Raw genomic sequence first — 21,208 nt, forward strand, 5'->3', positions numbered from 1 at the left:
AACAGATCCCAGGAACAACATCAGACATCTCAGTCCAGAAATGTGCAGTTCTAGCCACAGCCAAGATACTGCGCAGAACCCTCAAGCTCCCAGGCCTCTGGTAGAGGACCCTCTACCAGAGCTCAGAGGATGAAAGAGACCACCCGCGGAGGGTGAGAAGGGAATTTTTTATATTTTATATATATATACTGCTCAAAAAAATAAAGGGAACATTTCACTTTAATTTTGTGTGTAGCTCCAAATCCAGGCCTCCATTGGTTAATAAATTTGATTTCCATTGATGATTTTTGTGTGATTTTGTTGTCAGCACATTCAACTTTGTACAGAACAAAGTATTCAATGAGAATATTTAATTCATTCAGATCTAGGATGTGTTATTTGAGTGTTCCCTTTATTTTTTGGAGCAGTGTGTGTATGTATATATATTTATACATACAATCCCTAAGCATTTAGGGCTTAACTATGAATTGTACTTTTGTGTCATGGAAAGAGAATTTTCATCAGAGACAAACAGTCTTCCAAACGTTAATCAGAGGCTGAAAATATTCAGCTTTCAGGTGCCATCCTGACTCACAGAAAGCTTTGCACAGATCAAACTGTCAAGCAAATGAGGGAGTAAATACAAAAAAAAAAAAACAGAAGGAAAGAGCGTTTTGAATTAGACAATGTTTAGATGTAAGTGGAGTTGTTTACTGACAGGTAGCTGTAAAAATCAAGTTTATTCGTAAAATACCTTTTATATAAACAGATGTAGCACTAACTACCTCACAGAGACTAAAAACAGACAACTATGGAAAGATCAAACAGACTCTTTAATACTTAAATGAACAGTTAAATGGATATAATTTGAATTCCTAGGATGACTCTGCAGTTTAGCTTCGGCTGAGAGAAAACAGTTGGTTAAGCTCATCAAGACGACTAGCTCTGTCCTGGGATGACTCTTTGACCCAGTGCAGGAAAACTCCAGCAAAACCAGCATCTCTCATGGAAAAATGGCTGCCTGATGAAGCACTGGAAAGCTCAATTAGTGATAAGCTGCTGCATCCTAAAGGCACAAAGGAGCGTCATCAGATGCCCTTCCTCCTAGCAGCAGCTACACTGAGTAACCAATCACTGCTCCTTGCAACCCCAGTTAGATGTTGTAACACAACACACTGGTAAGTTTTAACTTAAAACATGGCTTTACCTTCTTCCCCATCGAAATGGAGAAGAAGAGGAATCGTGGCGACTGAAAGCGTGTGGTTGTTGGTGCCAGATGGGCGGTTCTGAGTATTTCTAAAAGTGGAGATCTATTAAGTCTGAAAAAGAGAAATTATTCGGTGAGAGACAAGTGGCGTGGTTGGCATCGCTCTTATTGATTTCCAAGGTCAGATGAGAATGAGAAGACTGGTTCAAGGTCATACACAGGCAACATTTGTTGGTTATGGTATGGAGCACACCATCTGTGAACATACAACCCAGCTAACCCTGCAGCAGATTGGGTACGGCAGTAGTAAATCAAATATGAACATAAAAATGACACTATGATTTGCATAGATTCACCAAAGTTTGACAATAACAGGTTGTAAATAAAATGTTTCCTGGTCTGATTGGTCTTGATTTCAGCCCAGACATTCAGACAGTAGAGTCAGAATTTGGTGTAAACAGCGTGGAAAGATGGATCTATCTCGTCTCATTTGTAAAGTAATTCTAAAATTAACGACATTCTCACAGCTCGAGGCGGTCCGACCTGGTGCTATGAAGGTGTTGGTGAACGTGAACTTAAAAGTAAACCTTGAGCTACACCATAGTTCCAGCTATAACTGATAAACAATTTCCTACATTTACAAGTAATGTTCCATCAGTGAGATATGATTTGAACCAGGCGAATCTATTTGAGCCTACCTGATAGAACGATGGTGTCTACAGCTCTAGAGTGTGTGTTTAGGTCTGCTAATGCCAGTAGTGATAGTTTGTTCATATCCATATGCTAAATTGCAATGGGAAGTCTGTAGCTCTGCATAGGGCTTATGTTTGATCTCAAATGTAGTTGTATAATGGGGGAGTAGCATGCATGTATGTCTTTGTGTGCCTCTGAGTGGGAGAACCAGCAATGTTTCATACATTTTTGTAGCACCCAAGTACCCTGGGGAGACGGGGGGAAGAGAGGGGTAACCTGATTTGTGACACAAAGATCCTAACACACACTGCAACGCCCTCACACAGAGGCTTAAAAACAGGGATTATGAGCTATATTTGTAGGTGTGAATGTAGAGCAATATTTCCTTTCAGGTCTCTCTCATCTCTTTATCTTGCGGCCGAGCGCTTCCCTTTGATCTCAGCTTCAATTTGGTGTTTTTCATTGTGCGGTCCTATGTGGCTCCTGGAGCCCACTGGCCTATTCACGGAGCTCCATAATAAGCTTCTAATTATCCCAGGACCTCATCAAGTTTCTTTGAGGATGGAGGGGGTGGGGGGATGGGGGGGGACACAGCAAAGCCGCCTCCTTGTATGAGTTGGCATGGCGACTGTAGAGGTGATGGAGACCTGAAGGAGGCCACCAAAAGGACCGCCATACTGTTTTGTTTTCTCTTCTAGCAGAGCAAGGGAAGTGAAATGTGTTATCCATGTGGATTAAGTGCTGTGGCTTACATACATATTCACACACCTTAGAGCTTTTAATATTTTATTGCCTTTCTTACATAAGTTTAGATGTCTATTTTTTTTTTTTTTTTTTGGCTGGGATTAATAAAGTCTCAAAAAAAAAAGGGCATATTTTTGAAGTAAAAAGACAAAATCAAAAGGAAAGGTACATGGTTTTCAACTTTTTTTTTTTTTTTCACAAATAAAAATCCAGAAGCACAGAGCTTTCTTTATCTCTCTTGCAAGGCACTGTATGCATACCTCAGTTTAAGTGGATAAAAGTGCAGCTCTGGAAAAAATTAAGAGACCAGTACAAAATGACCAGTTCTCTGATTGTACTCTTTATAGGTCTGTGTTTGAGTAAAATGAACATTGTTCTTTTATTCTATGAACTACTGACAACATGTCTCCGAAATTCCAAGCAAAAACTTTCTATTTATGTGCAGAAAATGAGAAATGGTCTAAATAACAAAAAAAGATGCGGTGCTTTCAGACCTCAGATAATGCAAAGGAAACAAGTTCATATTCATTTGGAAACAACAATACTAATGTTTTAACTCGGGAAGAGTTCAGAAACCAATATTTGGTGGAATAACCAGGAGGTTTTCAGTGGAGTTCACTGGAGAGGTCTCTTCATCATTTTTTCCAGAGCTGTTTGTGTCGAGTTTTAATTTGTGGGCCAACCATGAATGAACTCGGATTATGGGAAAGTTCTGACCTCTTTAGCAGCTTCCACCCAGCTCTACGTAGCCTCTTCTGGTCGTGCAGCGCCCTTCCCATTTCCTGTTTATGGTGTCATGGAAATAGTCAGGGTTCCTTTCCTCTGCTTCCACATGCCGGAGAACCACAAAAACACTTAATGCTGCCTGCGACTAACCTCAAGCCAAGCGGCTCGGTGACGCTGCAGAGTCTGTGACCAGAATTAGAACTTCAAATCATGAACAGATATAAATAGCTGGTGAAAAATGGGGAGTTTTTTTTTCTTTCTTTCTTTTTTTGTGGAGACATTTGTCATTAAGAGCTTGGTATAAATCACGCCCTATAATGCCCTAATTCAAAGACAACTCCGATTTCTTTCAGTTGCTAGGCAACCACGGAGCGCCACGGCAATGCTCGAAGTTAAAGGCTGACAACCCAGCGGGGTGAAGAAAACAGTGGATAGTTGGTGGAATCACTATCTTTTATAGCTCTGAGGTTCCATTACACGGCCAGCTGACAGTGACAATGATACACTGTCACCGCTGAGTAATTATCCAGCGCTATTCGTCCCTCCGGTGTATGCTAACACACTATGTCAGCTAAATGTCGTCCACCGGAGCGCTGCAACTCGACCACTACCGTCGAAGAAGAAAGAAATCGGTTAACAGTTGACAGATTGGACATGACAAACTCTGGCTTTGAAATGTTTGTTGAAAACTGCAAACAGGACAGACAGCTTTTGAGAGATTCAGGAAAGAGTCGAGAACGATTACCACACAAATAAGAGGTAAACATTTAATTGAATGGGGCAAAAAAGGATTTCGAACAAAACACGACTTAGAGAGACCAGTTTTCAGTGTGAGAAAAATAACTTTTTTCAAGTTGATGCAGAATATATATTTTTTCTTCTGTTTTGGATTTTATGAGAGAGCAACACCACGCAGTGCATGAAAATGAAAGAAAAGTGTGGAAACTTTGTTAGTGCGATCCCTTTTGGTGTGACTCTGCAAAATAAAATCCAGTGCAACAAAGTGCCTTACATCGACTAATTAGTAGCAAGAATCCAACTGTGTGAAATTTAATCTTATTTCTGCGAAGGCCTCTGAGGTTTTGCTGCAGTATCGCAAAGACTCAATCGAGGCTAAGGTTGGGGAGAAGTTTAAAGCAGGATCTGGTTTTTAATTAAGCAACATCACTAAGTGGAACTTTGGGAAGATGTGTTAACATTTGGAGATAAACATTTAAAAAGAGAATCCTACCAAGAGTCAATGGTTGTGGCATAAGTGGCCTAGTCAAAGCTTGCAGTTGAATCAGAAAATTTTTGATATTAAAAAAAATGCAAAAATAGTAATCTGTAATTTGTAAAGCGGCAATCCTTTTTCCACAAACGAGTCCATCTATGTTGAATATAATTTGTTGTTTAGTCAGGACTAGTGAAAGGTCACAGCACGAGGAGAATGGACAGATTTCTCTCATGTGATCTCACACCTTATGGAAGTACTCTCTGTTACAGAACAAACAGCGTTTTTCAAACACTCCGCAACTACAGGACGATCAGGATTTATCCAAATACACACTGATATAATATACCTGACTATTCACTTAGCTTGTTTATGTTAAAGTACAAATAAGAATAAGGTCAATTTTTCCTCTTTATTGCCACAGCTATGCTGAAACATGTCAAACAAATCGGTAAAAGCCAAAATGCAATCAAAACCAATTTGAGAAATACACATGTAAAAGTCTAGATCAAATTACAAAATATATACGTATATATTTTGATCAAAGTTTGATGGTTTCTGCTTCCCCGCTTTGTCTTCTGTTCTGCAAACAGACTGCTGCCACTCCACAGTGACACTTGTGGATTGAAGCCAGACATTGTCAGCTCATTATCGACACCCTGTCATGTGTTGTCAGCTAGTTCTCTGCCTTCTTCTTCTCTCTCTCTCTCTTTCTCTCTCTCTCTCTCTCTGTCTCTCCCTCTCTCTCTCTGTCTCTTTCTCTCTGTGTGTGTGTGTGTGTGTGTGTGTGTGTGTGTGTGTGTGTGTGTGTGTGTGTGTGTGTTTGAACAAAGTGTGGGAGGAATTTGAACTGAAAGATGTCTCCCTGCTCTGGCTCCTCATCTGGGGCTTTCAATTGTTTTTAATAATAAAAATTCTGAATAGTGTGGTGTGCACTTATTTTTACTTGCATCAGTCCGTATTGTATTTCCATGCATGTTCCCATCTGCCCTGACCAATGTCCTTTCGAAAATGCATCCCCACAGGATGATATTGCCACCACTAAAGGAATGGGCATTGTACAATACATTTGGGTCTTAGATGACCAGAGATGTCATTTGGTCATCTCTGACCATCTCTGACCAGAGATGACCAGATGTTTTGACACATACAGTAGGGGTGAAATAAATATTGAGAGCATCACAAGTTTTCTTAGTAAACATACTATGAAAGTGTTACTGAAATGTTTAATCCAAACAATCCATATTTGGAAAGAAACGAAAACAAATAAGTTCAGAAATTAACTTATGTGTAATGAGGTACAATAACAGAGAGAATAAGTATAGAAAGGGAGGCTGAAAAAGACGCGAGAAGCCAAGAGACCAGCTGAAATCTATCAGTGATCTGAAAGCCATCCTAACCCTTGGCGGCGCAAATGAATGTCATCTGGTTCAGTCCAAACTGAGTTAGATGTACCCGAGTCATCCCTGAATAAAGAGGCCATCGCAGATCGCTTCATGAAACTCACAAACGAGGCAAGTCAGCGTTTGGTTTCTATACTCCTCAGCTAGGGAGTCCCTGACAAAACTGAGATGTGCAGTCAGATATATTTTTATTTTTTTGTGTGTGAATATTAAAATCTTTATATATTTTTGGAGTGCTGGTTGTTTTCATTTTCTACATGGATTTTACCAATTCTTTTTTGATGTATTTATTTTTCTCTAATGCATTTAGAGAAGCTTTGATGCATGACGCAGTTTGCTGTCTCAAAGAAGAAGAAGATAAAACGTCGACAAGGGTACGATTTCAAGTCACGGTAAAATGTTTGTAGCAAACCTTGTTTTTAGAACAAGCTTTATTCATCTGTTTTTTTTTACTTGTCCTTTCCTGCAAAACAACCTGCTGCTCACAGCAGGCGGGAACAAACCCTCGCTGAGCACCTCTCTTTCTATTTCCATCTCAGAAACTTCTGCTTTCCTCTTCGACGCTTCCTCTTTCAGACGTCAGCAGGTTGTAGAGAGACCAAACGTGTGTTCGTATCTCGTTTTCGTGTCAGTGTGCCTGCTGAGCACTTCCTGCTCCCTGACAGCACTTTGATAGGAATATCCTACTACAGGGACAGACAAAAGTTGAGTCTGGCCTTCTCTCTCCCTCTCTCTCGTCTCCATGCTTGACACGTTCTCGGAGTTTCCTGACACGCCTCACATTTCTGGCTCCTTAACGTGCCCCACCGACAGGAGCTGCCTGATGTGATAGCAGCTGAGAGACAGAAGTGAGGGACAGACAGAGGATGAAGAGTATGCCAGTGATGAAAATCGGTGGGGGTGGCGTTATGTTTACAGCGTGGCGTTTGCAAGCAGCAGACAGCGAGACACGCTCAGCATGCAGGAGGGGAGGAAATGAACAATGCAGGGGAAGTGATCAGTAATCTGCAAAGCTAGCTGTCAGCCTCCGCTGCAAACAGCCCGTCTGGATCTCATTATGGGTAAATTAATTTGGCACAGATCCTCCGACCGAAATATTCATGAGCAAATTGAGGAAGTAAGTGTGCCTCTGTGTGATTACGGAAGAAATGAAAAACAGTGAGAGGTAAGATTTGGCACATGTTTTTTTTTTGTTTTTTTTGTCCTGTGATTTCCCTGAGTGGCACTGAAAACCGAGTTTGCTCTATTACATCTCTCTGCACTCATTACGAGACTTCTTCAAATCTCCCATGTGGCTTGGCTGCGACCAGAAAAGCAAGTTTCTGCTCAAATACGGTTGGAGTGTTGCAATTAATGCTTTGCCTCTCTTGTGTTTTGTCAGATCGCTTCACTGTTGCAGTCAGAAATAAGAGAGGAGCACAGAAGAAGTTAATTGTTTGTTGCACGTTAGTGAGATGTCTGAAACAAAACTTGCAGGTAAAACAACAAATATCTCATTCTGGTTATTAATCGCTATGTTTAGTCTGTTTTTTTCCCCTACTGATGTACAGACGTACTGGTTGCATCGTTTGGAAGCACCTGTGTCTCAGTGGGGGGGGAAAATAGTTGCTTTTCAGTCCAAACTTTGGGGGGTTTGGTTTCCAAATGTTGCGTGTTGGTAAGAGCTGGGCACTTATAAAACTCCAAGTTGCCAATCATTCTGCGTATTATTGTACAAATGTGCGCACATTTGTTAATTGTAATATTGGAGTTAGATTGGTTCACCTTCACTTGGACCAGACAGCTTGTGTTGCTGATCACTGGATTAAATCCAGTCTGATTTCTGACACTTTGACTAGTCTCCTTCACAATGCCAGTCGTTCTCAAGTTAAGTGTTGACATATCCAGTGTGTATCGTCCCTTTTACCAACTACACTCATCCCCAGTACTCCACAGCCTTTGTAACAGTTTGATGTCTGTAACTGGGTCTAGTCCTGTATCAGTGGAGGCCTAAAGACAGATGAATAATGAATAAATAATCTTTAGAAACAAGATTTGTTTTTGAGGCAGGCTTTGTATGAAAACAGAAAACCAAAAAAAAAAAAATAAAAAGATTAAAGGTGTCTAGGCACGAAGAGAAAGTCACAGTACAACAAAGACAAAAAATGTGACAAAAAAACAAAGGAAACATGGTGAGACACGGAAGGAGGTAATAAGTCACAGCAGACAGATGTGAAAGCAACTAAACTGTATCAGAGTGTGCAGTGAGCATGACGCAAAACCGACTGGGAAGAACAGACACTCAAAATAAAACAAGGAAGCAAAACGTTACCACAAGAGCAAGGGACTGTAAAACCGCAACACGGTTAAAAAAACTATGCGAGGAGCTGTTCATCCACAATGTCGTGTACATCAACAGAAAACTTACAAAGGCTAAAGGAGAAGGAAACCGCCAGACAGATAGTTGAAACCACAATGCTAAACAGTGAGTTGGCAGATGAGAGCTCCCATGGTGCAGATTTAAAACCAATTCATCTGTTGGACCCTGTAGACCCGTGCCGTCCAGACTTTTCTCCACTTGGACCAAGATCACCATACTGGAAGCACTTGTGGGGCCACACAGACACACACCAACTACATTTTGCCAAGTTTAGTAAATGGGGATGCCCGTATTTCCGATAGTACTTATGCTGACATTAAAATCAATAAAGACATACCCTTAAAGTGAGTGCACATCTGTAACAGCTGCCTTTTCTGGTAGGCCAAATTGGTACCATTATTCAAAGTTATGGAGTATGCATAATCATCGCAAGGACCACAAATGGCTCCTGGGCTGCTCTCAGGACACTGCTTCTGTAAACCCTTTAGAGGTAATACTTACTAATATGGACCATAAAAAGCTGTTTTATTACAAAGGATATGACTAAAGCTTATCTGGAACATATAAACTCTGTTTCCACTGAAAACGTGGGTCTTGGTTCACTTGGAAGTGCTGCACAGAAGGAAAGCAAAGGGAACTTTTTGCACTGCACCTGCCCCGGCCCTGGTTGTGTTTGCGTTGGCCTGAATGTTGCCTCGAAAGATGGCAGGGATCATCATCTATCTGTATGTGAGCGCCTTTAATTTAGAAAACAACAATGGGCAACATTGAGCTTCTGTTGCCGCACGTCAGCAAGTAGGCTCAGGAGAAAAAAAATGTACCTTGTCATGGGATCTGACAACAGGGGTAGAATCCATCAAACAATTAAAACAATGAGCTCAAGCAACAACCAGCAACTGATTACTAAAGAGAATGAGCAGTGATGGCTGACTTCAAAGGCTGGCCCGAATGGAGCCACAGCTGTCAGGGTTCCAGAGAGTTGGGTGGAATTGGGCCATACAGGCTAATGCTGTCATGATTTGCGGCTTGCGGTGGTGAGGAAGATGCGGTTGGACCCAGGTTAAGGTGCAAATGATGGTTTTTAATGAACAAACGATTCACAAAAATCCAGGCAGCACAGGTGAGCAGCGGCAAAGCTCTGAGTCTGGTAGCAACTGGTAAATAATTACAACAACTGACGTAAGACTACTGACAGTAAGCGATAGACGAGGACCCAACAGGGAACAAGAGACACAGGTGGGTATAAGTACACAGGGAAGGTAATCAGGGGAAACAAGGGGCATCTGGGAACAATCAAGGGGCAGATGGGACAACACTGGAGCTAAATAAACACACAGAAAACCCAAATCCTCACAAATGCATCTACGTCCAACCCAGGTTTGAACCCATTCCAGGCCCTACAGTGCAAAAAGACCTAAACAGACAATCTGGTGAAGCAAAGAGAAAGTAAACCAGAGGGAGGAACTGGCTTGTGATTAACAGATATATATGTCATCTGAAAAGTTTTAAATACTTGCAATACCTCACTCTGTATGATTGTACCCACAGCAACAGAGTGTCTTATTCTTCACTGTCTTTCTTTGAAATGCTGCCTCGCCTCTTTTGACAGCACTACAAGTTTACATCACTGATGCATGCAGATCTTCACCTGCTCCCTACCTTGGACTTCAGGCTCCCCCAGTCCTACATGTTTCAGATGTGTCTCTGTTTCAGGATTCAAAAGACTGCATGACCTGTTCAGTGATTCGAGGATTTAAGGATTGTTGTACCACCTTGATAATTTGTGGTACAAAATTTGTACTCAGGTCCCAGATCAAGAAATCCACTACACACACACACACACACACACACACACACACACACACACACACACACACACACACACAAAATATAGACAAATAATTGAATAAAACAAATATATATGGTTATGTGTATGTGTGTAAATGATCTATGAGGTGAAGCTGCATTTGGTGCAGCCCGAGTTAATGGGTCTGATGGCTGAAGGGAAGGATCTATTCCTCAGCCTGGTGGTCTTGCTCTGGATGCTTCTCAGCCTCCTGCCTGAGGGGAGCAGCTGGAGCAGTTTATGTGCAGGATGAGTGGAGTCCTTCATGATGAGGAGCGCCCTCCTCCTGCATCGTGCTGTGTAGAGGTCCGAGGTGGAGAAACGGCTGCTCCCCACAGTCTTCTGTGCACCCTTAACCACCCTTGTCCTCTCAGCAGCAGTGCAGCTGCTGTGCCACACGGTGATGCAGGTGCAGAGAACGCTCTTACAGTGATAGAAGCTCCTCAGGACTGAGTTTCCAAGTCCAGTTCTCCGCAGCTTCCTGAGGAAGTAGAGATTCTGGTGGGCCTTCCTGACCAGACGGGAGGAGTTGGTACCCCAGGTGAGGTCACTGGATATCTGCACACTCAGGTACCGGTAGCTGGAGACCACCTCCACAGCTGCTAATCGGATGTACAGGGGCTGAAGAGGTTCCTTGTCCTTTCTGAAATCCACCACCATCTCCTTGGTCTTCTTCACATTAATGCAGAGGTTATTTTCCCTGCACCACTGCACCGGGTGTTCCACCTCCTCTATGTATTTGGACTCATCACTGTTCATGACGCGTCCCACTACTGCTGTGTCGTCAGCAAACTTTACTATATGACAGCTGGGGTGTCTTGCTGAGCAGTCAAACGTCAGCAGAGTGAAGATAATGGGGGCTCAACCCTGTGGCGAGCCAGCGCTGAGGGTGATGGAGGAGGAGACGGTGTTGTGGATCCTGACATGATTCTGCATGCCACCTAGAGTTGCTGAAGCCACTCTTTGTGTGGCAGCAAAGAGGCACTTAAAACATACAGGACTGGTGGAGGGGGTTGGAGAACCAAGGCTGGGAACCACTGGTCTAGAAGACTCTTGAATTGACTTGCAGAAATGAGTGTTCCTGGGAAAGGAGGCTGGGATCACCAGAGTTCAAGCATTATTCAGCTTTAGCTTGGAGACATTCATGGGAAATGTTAAATGAATCTGCATTATGTGGATTAGTTAAGGAGGATCTCCTCTTTTTTTCCCTGAAACAACCACGGATAAGCAAGAAAAGCCATTAAGCATATTAATCCGATATGACCCGGCACACAAGGACAGAGCAGGTCCTCATTCAACCTCACCTTTCCCTGCAGCCTCTTCCATATCTACCTACAGTAGGCACTTGGATTATATTTTTCCCCCCTAAACAAGAAGAAACTATGATTTTACAAATGATGCTGAGACTTGGTTATGATTTATGTCTGTCTAGTCTCATCTGATTCTGATGAATGGGAACCATTAACAGGACTCATCTTGAGTTATGAGCCCTATCGCAGTGCTGTGATGAATGGGTGAAAGTGTGTTTGTGAGCATGTGGTGAGCATTCATAAGATGTAGGAGTAGTGTGAAGCAAACAGGAGCAAATAGCACATAAAAGGAAGAGGGATGAAGCAGAAAGAAAAAAAATTGCTCATGTAGTAAACAGCGTGTACAGCGTGCAGACAGGAAGAGAGAGAAAAAAAGAGAGAGAGTAGGGAGGGACGCGCGGAGGGAGACGGAGCTTGCCGTCTGGCAAAACAGCATCCTTCCCTCCTTCTCCGCTCCTCCCCTTGGTCCTCTCGGCATCTCTCCCACGCTCCAGCTCCCCCAGATCCTCCCGGGGAACGCAAACACCGCTCGGCTCGGTTTCTCCGTGTGAGCCAGCCACTTGACTCGGTACTTTTCCGTGTGTTTGTCTACCTGCGGCGGCGGCGGCGGCGGCGGGAACAGCGGAGGTGGGAGCGCGGAGTCCTCTGACCCTCTGTCGCCCACTCGCCTTCTCCAGAGGAGAGGGGGGAGATATGGATGGACTGCGCTTGCCTCCACTCATAGAAGAGGCTCTGGACTCCACAGGTCGGTGCTGCTGCTCGTTTAGTCAGCGTTTTGCTTTGCGCAGCTCACGTAGATTCAGGAGAAAGGAGAGAGGGGGGAAAGGTAGCGGCTTGATGTTTATCTCAGCTGAGGAAGTGTTTATAGCTACTACAGGGGTTGTTGAGAGGAGCTGGGCAGAGGTGACCGCGCGCGACGAGACAGGGAGATGACTGTTTTCATTATGAGTGGGCACCGTGGGGTCAGCTATGGGCATATGCTCACTTTTGATGGAGACTGTGAGGTGAGACATGGCTGCCAGCCCATAGTATAGGGAATAATGTAGGCCGAGTGTTGGCTCTGTTACACGAGTAGCATATGTTATTGTCAGGGTTGAGAATTGTCTTCTTTTTTCTCTCTCTCTCTTTCTCTCTCTCTCCTCTGCAAGGTCGTGCTGAACAGCTGCAGCTTTATTCCATAGAGCGTTGTTACATTAAACACAGAGCATTCTTGTTTTCTAAATCAGTGATTTTTACTGAGAAAAATCTCTGGAATGTTTTCTGTGTCTGTGTGTGTACGTGTGTGTGTCCAAACAAAGAAGAATCTTGTTTTGCATGTTTTGAATGGTTGTGCAGACAGGGCGGCCCTGTGAGGAACTCTGCTTTGAGGATGTTTATCAGTGTAGAGAGAGAACCAGCTCCAGAGGCCTGCCGGTCCGCCTGCGTCCAGGCTTCCTGTCAAGCTGTGCCCTTAAACTGAACTTCAGAGGGTCGCCTCTGTATGTGAACTGGGTGAGGCGTAAGTCATTTCAATCTGGAGAGACTCAGACGGAGAGAGGGAAGCAGTTAAAAGGGTTTAATGACAAAAATAACATGAAAATAAACACAAAGTTCTTTGGCGATCAGGCCCCGGCCAGGGACGTCGAGCTGGACTTCGATAAGCTCGATGAACATTCCTGATGCAGCGAGGGAATGTAAACCCCCCGGGGCCTGTGCTGGTGGCGGCGGTCAGAGGATGATGAGGCCTGAGAGCCGGGAGCTGAAGGTGGAGGTGGGGTGGCGGTGGGTTGATCGGGGCTGGTAAGCGGAGGAGGCTTGGAGTGAAGGTCCTTTTGAACCTGAGCCTGGACGATGATTGGCTGGAGTGAGGCGTGGACCTGCGTTGATAGGTCCGGGTGCGGAGAGGGAGGCACTGATAGCAGGGCCAGGTGCGACAAAAGAGTCTTCCAGCCTGAACTTCAGTCAAGACTCCATTAGCACACTGCGAATGACTTGTGGAAAAAGGCTTTCAACTTTTTCCACATTTTGTCAAAAACATCAGTCTACTTTGTGGGATTTCATCCAAATGTTTCAATCAAAAGTCTGATAAGTGTGAGCATTTATTTTTACTCAGTCAACACTTTGTAGACTCATCGTTTGGGGTCTGTCTGGTGAGATTTTTTTTGCATATTCATCTTTCCAAAATAGTTTGGGCTTCGTCACATTTGATTACGAGCGTCTCTGAAGATCAGTTCTCACATCTGGACATGGATTCCTTATCACGATTGGGTCTTAACTTTGACTGGACCGTTCTAAAGCATAGATTTGCTTCTGTTTTTCACAACAAGCTTCTATTTCCCTTTTGAATGAATGCTTACCCACAGCATGATGCAGCCACTACCAAGCCTTACCAGTGGGATAAAGCGTTCAGATTGATGTACTCCGCTAGCTAGTTTCAGATAATGAGTTGAGCTTTGCTTCGTTAGATGTTCCAAGCTCGACTCAATATTTTGTCACCTAAACGTTCTTTCTAGTGAACACTTTTTGTTCACAAGTGCTCTCCAACAAATCCTGAGGCCAGAATCAGTTGAATTGAGATTCATTTACACACAGTGGGTCACTGATAACTTGTCAACTTCTTCATGCAACTGATTTTATTTAAGGATACTGGAGTAAAATGGTGCAGGATAAAATGGATGCCTGTTTTTCATATTTTTATTTGTAAAATTGTCTCAAACCACAAACTACTTGAGCTAAAGCTACTATTTTCTTTCTTTTTTTTCCAAAAAAAATCACATTACATCACAATAAAATACGTTGAAATTTGTGTTTGTAACATATATGTTTTTTAAAACAATTTATTAAAATCACTGTACAAGTGTCATAATCTTCTGCAGCTGTATATAATTACTATTTATAATTAGTAAACCAGCTTTACCAGTTTTTGTCACATTTTGAAAGGTTTTCTGTTTTTTGGAATAAAATACTGATTTGCCAGCTGTAAAAATCCATAGGTGAAGGAGTAAAAACCCACTTGTTTTTTTTTCTGTATACATCGCTGAGCCTGTCATCAGAAAAATGTCTTCCAGGGATGTAACGAGTGAAGGATCTGCAGCTACAGTCACTTATTAAAGCAGCTTCTGGTTAACCAGGGAGCATTTTACCTTCCTAAACCAACAAACAAACAAATCCCGGAGCATTTTAAGCATCTGAAATTCACAAAATAGACTTACTGAATCATTTGTGTGTACTCGCTAATGCTGCTTAATACACTGCTGAAGGCTGTGTATTGACCATCATAACACACGGATGCTGTCTCGGGAGAAAACTCTTCCTCCCTAACAAGCTTGTTCCTGTTGCGGTAACTCCAGGGACCTCTTTCCTTTCATCATAGCCCGCGGCCCGCTGTTAACGCGGGAAATTCAGCGTGCAGCGATGGCAAGTGTGGGTTCTTCAGTAATAACCATCCTGACTGTTTCACTATAATAACACTAAAGCGAGCGTAAAGTGGACAGAGTGATGGCTGGCATTAGCTCATGTTCAGGATTACACATAGTTGCGAGTCTAAATGGCTTAATGCGCCTTTTACTCTGACTGAGGTCATTTCTAGCTAGACATCAGTCATCAATCTGGCATGTGAAAAGAGATTTTTTTTTTTTGTTCTTGTTTTTCTATCATGCTTGGAAAGATTATTTAATCATTGTGGGGAAAAATGCTCGTATAAGAACAAAAAGGTCTTACACAAACACACACTGTCACTAATCAATAAAACATCATCAGACGTGCGGTTGACATTTACAGCTGTCTAAAAACATTCTCCTCTGCTGGTCCTCCCACTTGCTCAAGCCGCCAAGCGTTTCTCTCAATTCGTTCCCACTCGATTCCTGATTCCCCCTCCGTTACCGCTGCCATCCTCTGCTCTCTCCAGCGCCCACACACACACACACACACACACACGCACGCCCATGTACTCACGCACAAACCCTTTTGCACCTGACAGTGTCCTCGGCCCACGCAGCTTCTCTCCAGCGCTTGTTGGTGCAAAAAAAAAAAAAAAAAGTAAAAAAAAAAATTCCCTCATCAGCAGTGAAACTTTCCGAAGGCACACACACAAACAGGAATCCTCCAAGGCTCTCTGGAACTCATAAACAGCACAGTGTGCCGCCTTAGAAAAACTTTGAAAGCTCTGAGAAACACAACAAGAGAAAATAAATCGTGCATGCTTTTCCAGCCCTGGGGTATTTTCCGGCTGATCTGTCGTGACCTCCTTCGAAATACACTGGGGGGAAATAAGTATTGAACGCGGTTTTCTCATTCGGTTATGTCTAATTAAAGTGTCAGTTCTCTTCAATACTGAAAGATGGCCCAAAACCGTAATGTTCCCAGATCCAAACTTTATTGATCCGTGATGTTTTGGGAAGTTTCTGTGCAATGCCATTCCTCTTACAGGCATATTGTGTGCAATGATGTCTAAAGAGTTCGGTGTTTATCTCAATTAACCCAATTCATTTGGCTTCACTGACCAGTTCAAAAGTTCTGAAGTAAAACCTAAAAGGGATTCAACATGCTTTTTCTTCAGCGGTGGAGTATTACGCAGCGAGAGGCCGCTGAGATTGAGTGGAATCCTTTTTGTTTTCATTGAAAAAACCCCCCAAAACTTTCTGCAAGTGGAATTTGGCTGTCGAACGATTCCCTCTGACTGTTTTAGACTCCTCCATCGAATATATTGCAAAGAGCAAATGGTTATGCTCCGTTTGAGGGCAAATTATGTTCTTTACAATTCTACTTTATGGCCCCGGTGCTGCTAACTTGAACTTTTGTTATGCTTCTGTTGGCAATGCCATCGGTATATTTTACAAGCTATAATGTTCTAAAGGTTTAGAAAGGATCCCTTTGCTTTTTGCTTGTCATGGATGGATTGAAATGAGAAACATTTTATAGGCCACCAATTAGGACTACACAAGCCAATGTTAATGTGCAGTAAGAAGCAACATTGCCCTTTAAATACTGACAGATTTCAGCAATTTTCTCTTGCCTCTCTCTCTCTCTCTCTCTCTCTCTCGCTCTCTCAAATTTTGATATCTATTGCTTGTATACACATAACTTAATTGATAAACTTGTTTGTTTCAATTTCTTTAAATGTGTTGACTAATTGGGCCGTTACTGACAGAGTGGATTTAACACGAGAAATGTTTCCATTCGAAACATAGGAGAAATGTTGACGTATTTATTTCGCGCACATGTAAGTGCTTCATTTAAAAAAAACGATTTCAAAGCACTCTGCAAAAATAAGTGGGCCATACGTTGTTTTGTCGCTGCTCTGTTCCATAATGGGAGAACTCTTGAAGCTCTCCAGTGAGTTGAGAAAGTTTGGGAACTCGGGCGGCTCCTTTCTGCTGATTTCACATTTTCCAGCCTCTCGGGGGGGGGGGCTGGCATTGTAGCGCCATCATTAGCGCGCCCCGCCTCACCATTAGTCTCTTTCTTTTTCCGAAATTTTGCAGCTTTGCTGTGACTTTGCGTTGCTCTCTCTCATTTTGTGCGACTGAAGTGACGTCAAACCTCGGAAAGAGATTGCTCTCAGGTGGGATTTGTTGATATGTGATCAAACGGATTATTGCTGCATCACTTGTTTTTCATGCCTTGTTCTTTCCTGCTGTTCGTCCCTCCTAATGGATTACCGCACGGATGCGCAAAGTCCTCCAAACCCACAATCCCTGCAGAAATCACCCATCCAGACTCGCACAGTTTTTTCGCAAGCTCATTTAATGAGGCCAAATTGTGACACATTCCGCAACCTCTTTCTCTTCCATTGACCCACTTTCCCTTTATTTCTTTAGGAAAGTGCAAACATGGATTTTTATTATTATTATTATTGTTATTGAACTCACACAGTGAGCTAAATGAATGTGCCTGGCGTTTCTAGTCGCCCTTATTGCTGTTGCTCCTCGCCATCCCCGGAGTTCTCAGGCTCAAAGCACAATAAAGAGGAAGAGACAATCTCACATTAACCCCACAGGACCTCCATCTCTGCTTTTAGCTGTTCACTAAGCACAGGAGTCAGCAAATCTCCTGCACAGTTGACCCCGGTGAACAGACTCCTGATAAGAGCACTCAGGATAGGCGGTTTAGACATAAAAAAAAAGAAAGAAAAGAAAAAGAAGCAGAAATGACAAACAGACAGGTTTCCATGGTACGCCAACCCGTGAGCGAAAACCCAACTGAATTACCATGGAGACGATCCATATGTTTCGGCGCTGGTCTGCAGGGGTCGCGGTGGGGATGAACCTGAGCACATGGCTGCTCCTGATTACAGCTTAATGGCAAGGAGGGAGCAGCATGTGAAGCTCTGATTGAAGTCAGAGCTCCTTATCCTTACATGTTTCTTATTGTTTTCACTTGACGCTCCCATTCACTTACTTACAATTCCCTTTCTTCTCCCCCCCCCCCCCACACACACCTCACCCCCCCCCCTCACCCCTGTGTTGTGTGTTGCTGAGGAAGTGAGGCAGGGCAGGGGAAAAGCTACGACGTCAGAGAGAGCAAGGGCTGCTTTCAGAGCTGGAGCAGGAGGGGGTCGGTGTGCATTATGCATGACCTCCTACACACACACACACACGCGCGCGCGCACACACACACACACACATCCCGCACTTGTATACACATGCTGAACATATGGCTGTCTTGCTGCCCATAAGATGCACTAATAATCTGAAATATAAAGCAAGTGATGAAGCACCTTGTTAAAAAAAAAATCATGCTAATTAAGCTCTGCCTTCTTTGTCATTTTAAAATGCAACATATTTTGTAGGGATTTTATATAATAGACCAACACAAAGCTGCACGTAGTTACAAAGTAGATGTAAATATATTGGTTTTAAAAACTTTTTACTAATAAGAATCTGAGATGTGTCACGCATATTTAATCAACCCCTTTACTCTGATGCCGTGGAGAGAGAAAAAATCCCTTCAGAAATCTGTTTTTAGAAGTGATCTGATTAGTAAAACAGGCTTAAGTTGTCAGGCAATTTTCCAAAATGTGAACATCTCATAGAGACTAACTTATCCTTCACCGGAACAAAAAACATGCTTCAAAAGGCTTGCAGCTGCTATTACAGCAACAGGCGGTTCTAGAAAGCAGAACAAGGCCGGCGGGAGGTTCAATACAAATAATAATAATAATAATAATACATTTTATTTCAAAGGCGCCTTTCTGGCACTCAAGGACACCGTACAAAGAGCAAATGTAAGGTAAATGTTTGTTTTTTTTTTCTGAACATTTGTACAAACTTTTGAAAATCTGGCATCATTTCCCTTTCATTTAACAATGAAGTGATTTTGTGTCGGTGTATCACATACAATCACTCTGAAGAAACATGAAGGATTGTTGTTGCAGCCTGGATAAATGTGAAAAGGTTTAAAGGCAATACAACAATTTGCAATGCATTGTTAGTGCTTTAAAAAGGCCTTAAAGTCTTTCGTTCTGGTGCTCACAGGCATGCTGCTGCAATAGTACCTCCCAAACCCCCAACCAGCAGGAAAGCAGTGGGGTCTCAGAAACTGCTCAGGAATGTCTTTATTAAGACCAAGAAACCGGCATGTGTATGTCCGGCCTCCAAGCTTCTTACATACCGATCCAATGGTATCTGTGGAAAGCGAAGGAGGTTTGTAAAGACCCCAAACCACAATCCTTGGTAAGTGCCTTCTTCTAACATGTCCCCTAGTAGAAATCCAGTGTTAGGCCATAATTTTAGGCCTAACAATACCCAATATACTCTGTGGATGCATTGTAAGTCTATTAGACATGAAGTCATCTCTTTTATTCAACACGTGCCTTAATTTCTGGATATTCGCAGATATAGAGAGGCTACGGTGCATACAGAAGCTATTGCAATCAGGGTATCCACAGATTTAGATACATATGTGGCGTACACATACACACACACACACACACACACACACACACACACACACACAGTCGTGCTTTCATCACTTGTGGCGACTTCACATTGACTTCCATTTATTTCTACCTTAACTTTTACCCTAAACCTAACCATCACAGACCTAACCACTAACCCAAAAACAACAATTTCCCTCATGGGGACCAAGAAATTGTCCCCACAAGGAGCAATGGTCCCCATAACCCCACATTGTAGACAGAAATAGGTTCCCATAAGGATATAAAAACCTGGAACACACACACACACACACACACACGCGACTGACACCAAGACTTGTCTAATCATATTTTTGTGCTACAGCACAAGGCGCCATCACACCGCACCTGTGAAAAGCTGTATCTCCAGTTTTCAGCCTGCTGTTGTTGCTTTTCGCAGCCAACTGTTGCTCTCACAATAGCAACATCAGACTTTATTTAGTCTGGGAAATTGCTAAAGTGCACACTGGCGTTCAAAGAATATTTTTGCACCCTGCTTCGGATCATATTATACCTGGCTCCGAGATGTGAAATGATGAGTTTAGATGGAGGCTGTCAGAAGACGTTAGGGTGAAATGACAGCTCCTCACTTCTGAATTTCTCCTCCTGCAAATTTCCATCCATATTTAATACATAATCTGCTGTAGCCTTACAAGCACCTGGGTCACGTTGGTTTCCACTGGGAACGTGTTCACTCTGCCCTGGAAATGGTATTGCCACATTTTGTAGCGTTACAATCATAAAACTGGTAGATTTTCTGTACAAAATAGAGTACCAATTTAAAAAAAAAAAAAAACGTGGTTTTCAATTACCTCAAATCTATGACTTGCCTTAATATTCATTCCCCTTTACTGAAGCTAGAGTAAAGGTATTGTTTGTTCAAATTGAGCTGTCTGGCTTATTTTTAGTGGGAAAGTGCCAGCCTGAGGACATACCAACCCATAATGGTGGCTGCATCATGATGATGGGATGCATTTTATCAAGCAAGATAGCAAAACTGGTTAGAGTTGAAGGGAAGATCAATAAATCAGCTTGTGGTAGAAGAAGACTTTGGGGTCATTGTCTTACTATGAAGGTCAATCTCCTCCTCCTAGCTTAACTTGTAACAATCTCCCCTTTGAAAACTAAACCATACCTCTGGCAAATTTAGAAAAATTCAAGCAAAGTGGGCGGAGCTTTGTGGCTATATTTATCGATTTTTCAGTCCCTTCTATCAACTTTTTTTTTTCCAAACCAACTAGTGATAAATCTAGCAACTCTGTTTCTGTGTTGTTGGAGGGTTTTATGACGACAACGCTCCACTGCGGGCAGCCTGTCCGTCCTGAGCTAGCAGCGATGGCAGCCGTTAGCTTCTCCTGCTTCCTCAGCACTGCAGCCAGTCTCACACAGTCATCTGTTCAGCATCATACCCTCACCAGTAGTCAGAGCAGAAGGGATTCACAAAAATGTCTAAATTTGCATGAAAACATAAAAATGGAACCCTAAATTTAGACAATTTATCAGCAAAAAAAGAGTTGATTTGGGGTTGAGTTTCACTTTAACCAATATGAATTTTTTTAAACTGAGAATAAATTCTTATAATTTTTAATAATTTAACTTCAGAAGGTAGTTTCTTGCAATATTTTTAATTTAGTAGTTTAGATTATTAAATCAACACATGAGTAGCATCAGAAGTTCATCAAAAACTATGTATTTATTGTTTAGTATGAAAATACTAATAATGGTGGGAGATACTCCTGGGTTCATCACCCAGAGGTCTTCTTTGTGGAGGCCTCACATTTGGTTGCATGTGATTTTCCTAGTTGGAAAAGGGGTGAATTGTGGCACCTTTGTC

At 42.7% G+C, this 21,208-nt stretch overlaps 1 protein-coding gene and 1 long non-coding RNA gene across 5 annotated transcripts in view; both read left to right on the plus strand.

The window, feature by feature from the left end:
• The first annotated feature begins 6,440 nt into the window (after window positions 1–6,440).
• LOC106947965 (uncharacterized) lies at window positions 6,441–7,514 on the plus strand. The gene is made up of 2 exons (XR_001425080.1): window positions 6,441–7,130; window positions 7,347–7,514. It is a non-coding gene; the product is annotated as an uncharacterized LOC106947965 (long non-coding RNA).
• A 4,362-nt stretch (window positions 7,515–11,876) lies between these two features.
• Window positions 11,877–21,208, plus strand: part of LOC106947964 (coiled-coil domain-containing protein 136-like) — a 34,053-nt gene continuing 24,721 nt past the window's right edge. Inside the window, exon 1 of one of the 4 annotated variants that reach the window (XM_015033340.1) lies at window positions 11,877–12,225. In XM_015033340.1, the coding sequence (XP_014888826.1) occupies window positions 12,174–12,225 (52 nt within the window). In that variant the 5' untranslated portion in view covers window positions 11,877–12,173. Of the gene's footprint in view, window positions 12,226–12,298; window positions 12,485–21,208 lie in introns of those variants that run through there. The other 3 variants (XM_015033341.1, XR_001425079.1, XM_015033342.1) reach the window with 3 other exon arrangements.

This window comes from Poecilia latipinna, unplaced genomic scaffold, assembly GCF_001443285.1.
Source record: "Poecilia latipinna isolate Pla-1442-1.1 unplaced genomic scaffold, P_latipinna-1.0 Scaffold265, whole genome shotgun sequence".
Classification (NCBI taxonomy): Eukaryota; Metazoa; Chordata; class Actinopteri; order Cyprinodontiformes; family Poeciliidae; genus Poecilia; species Poecilia latipinna.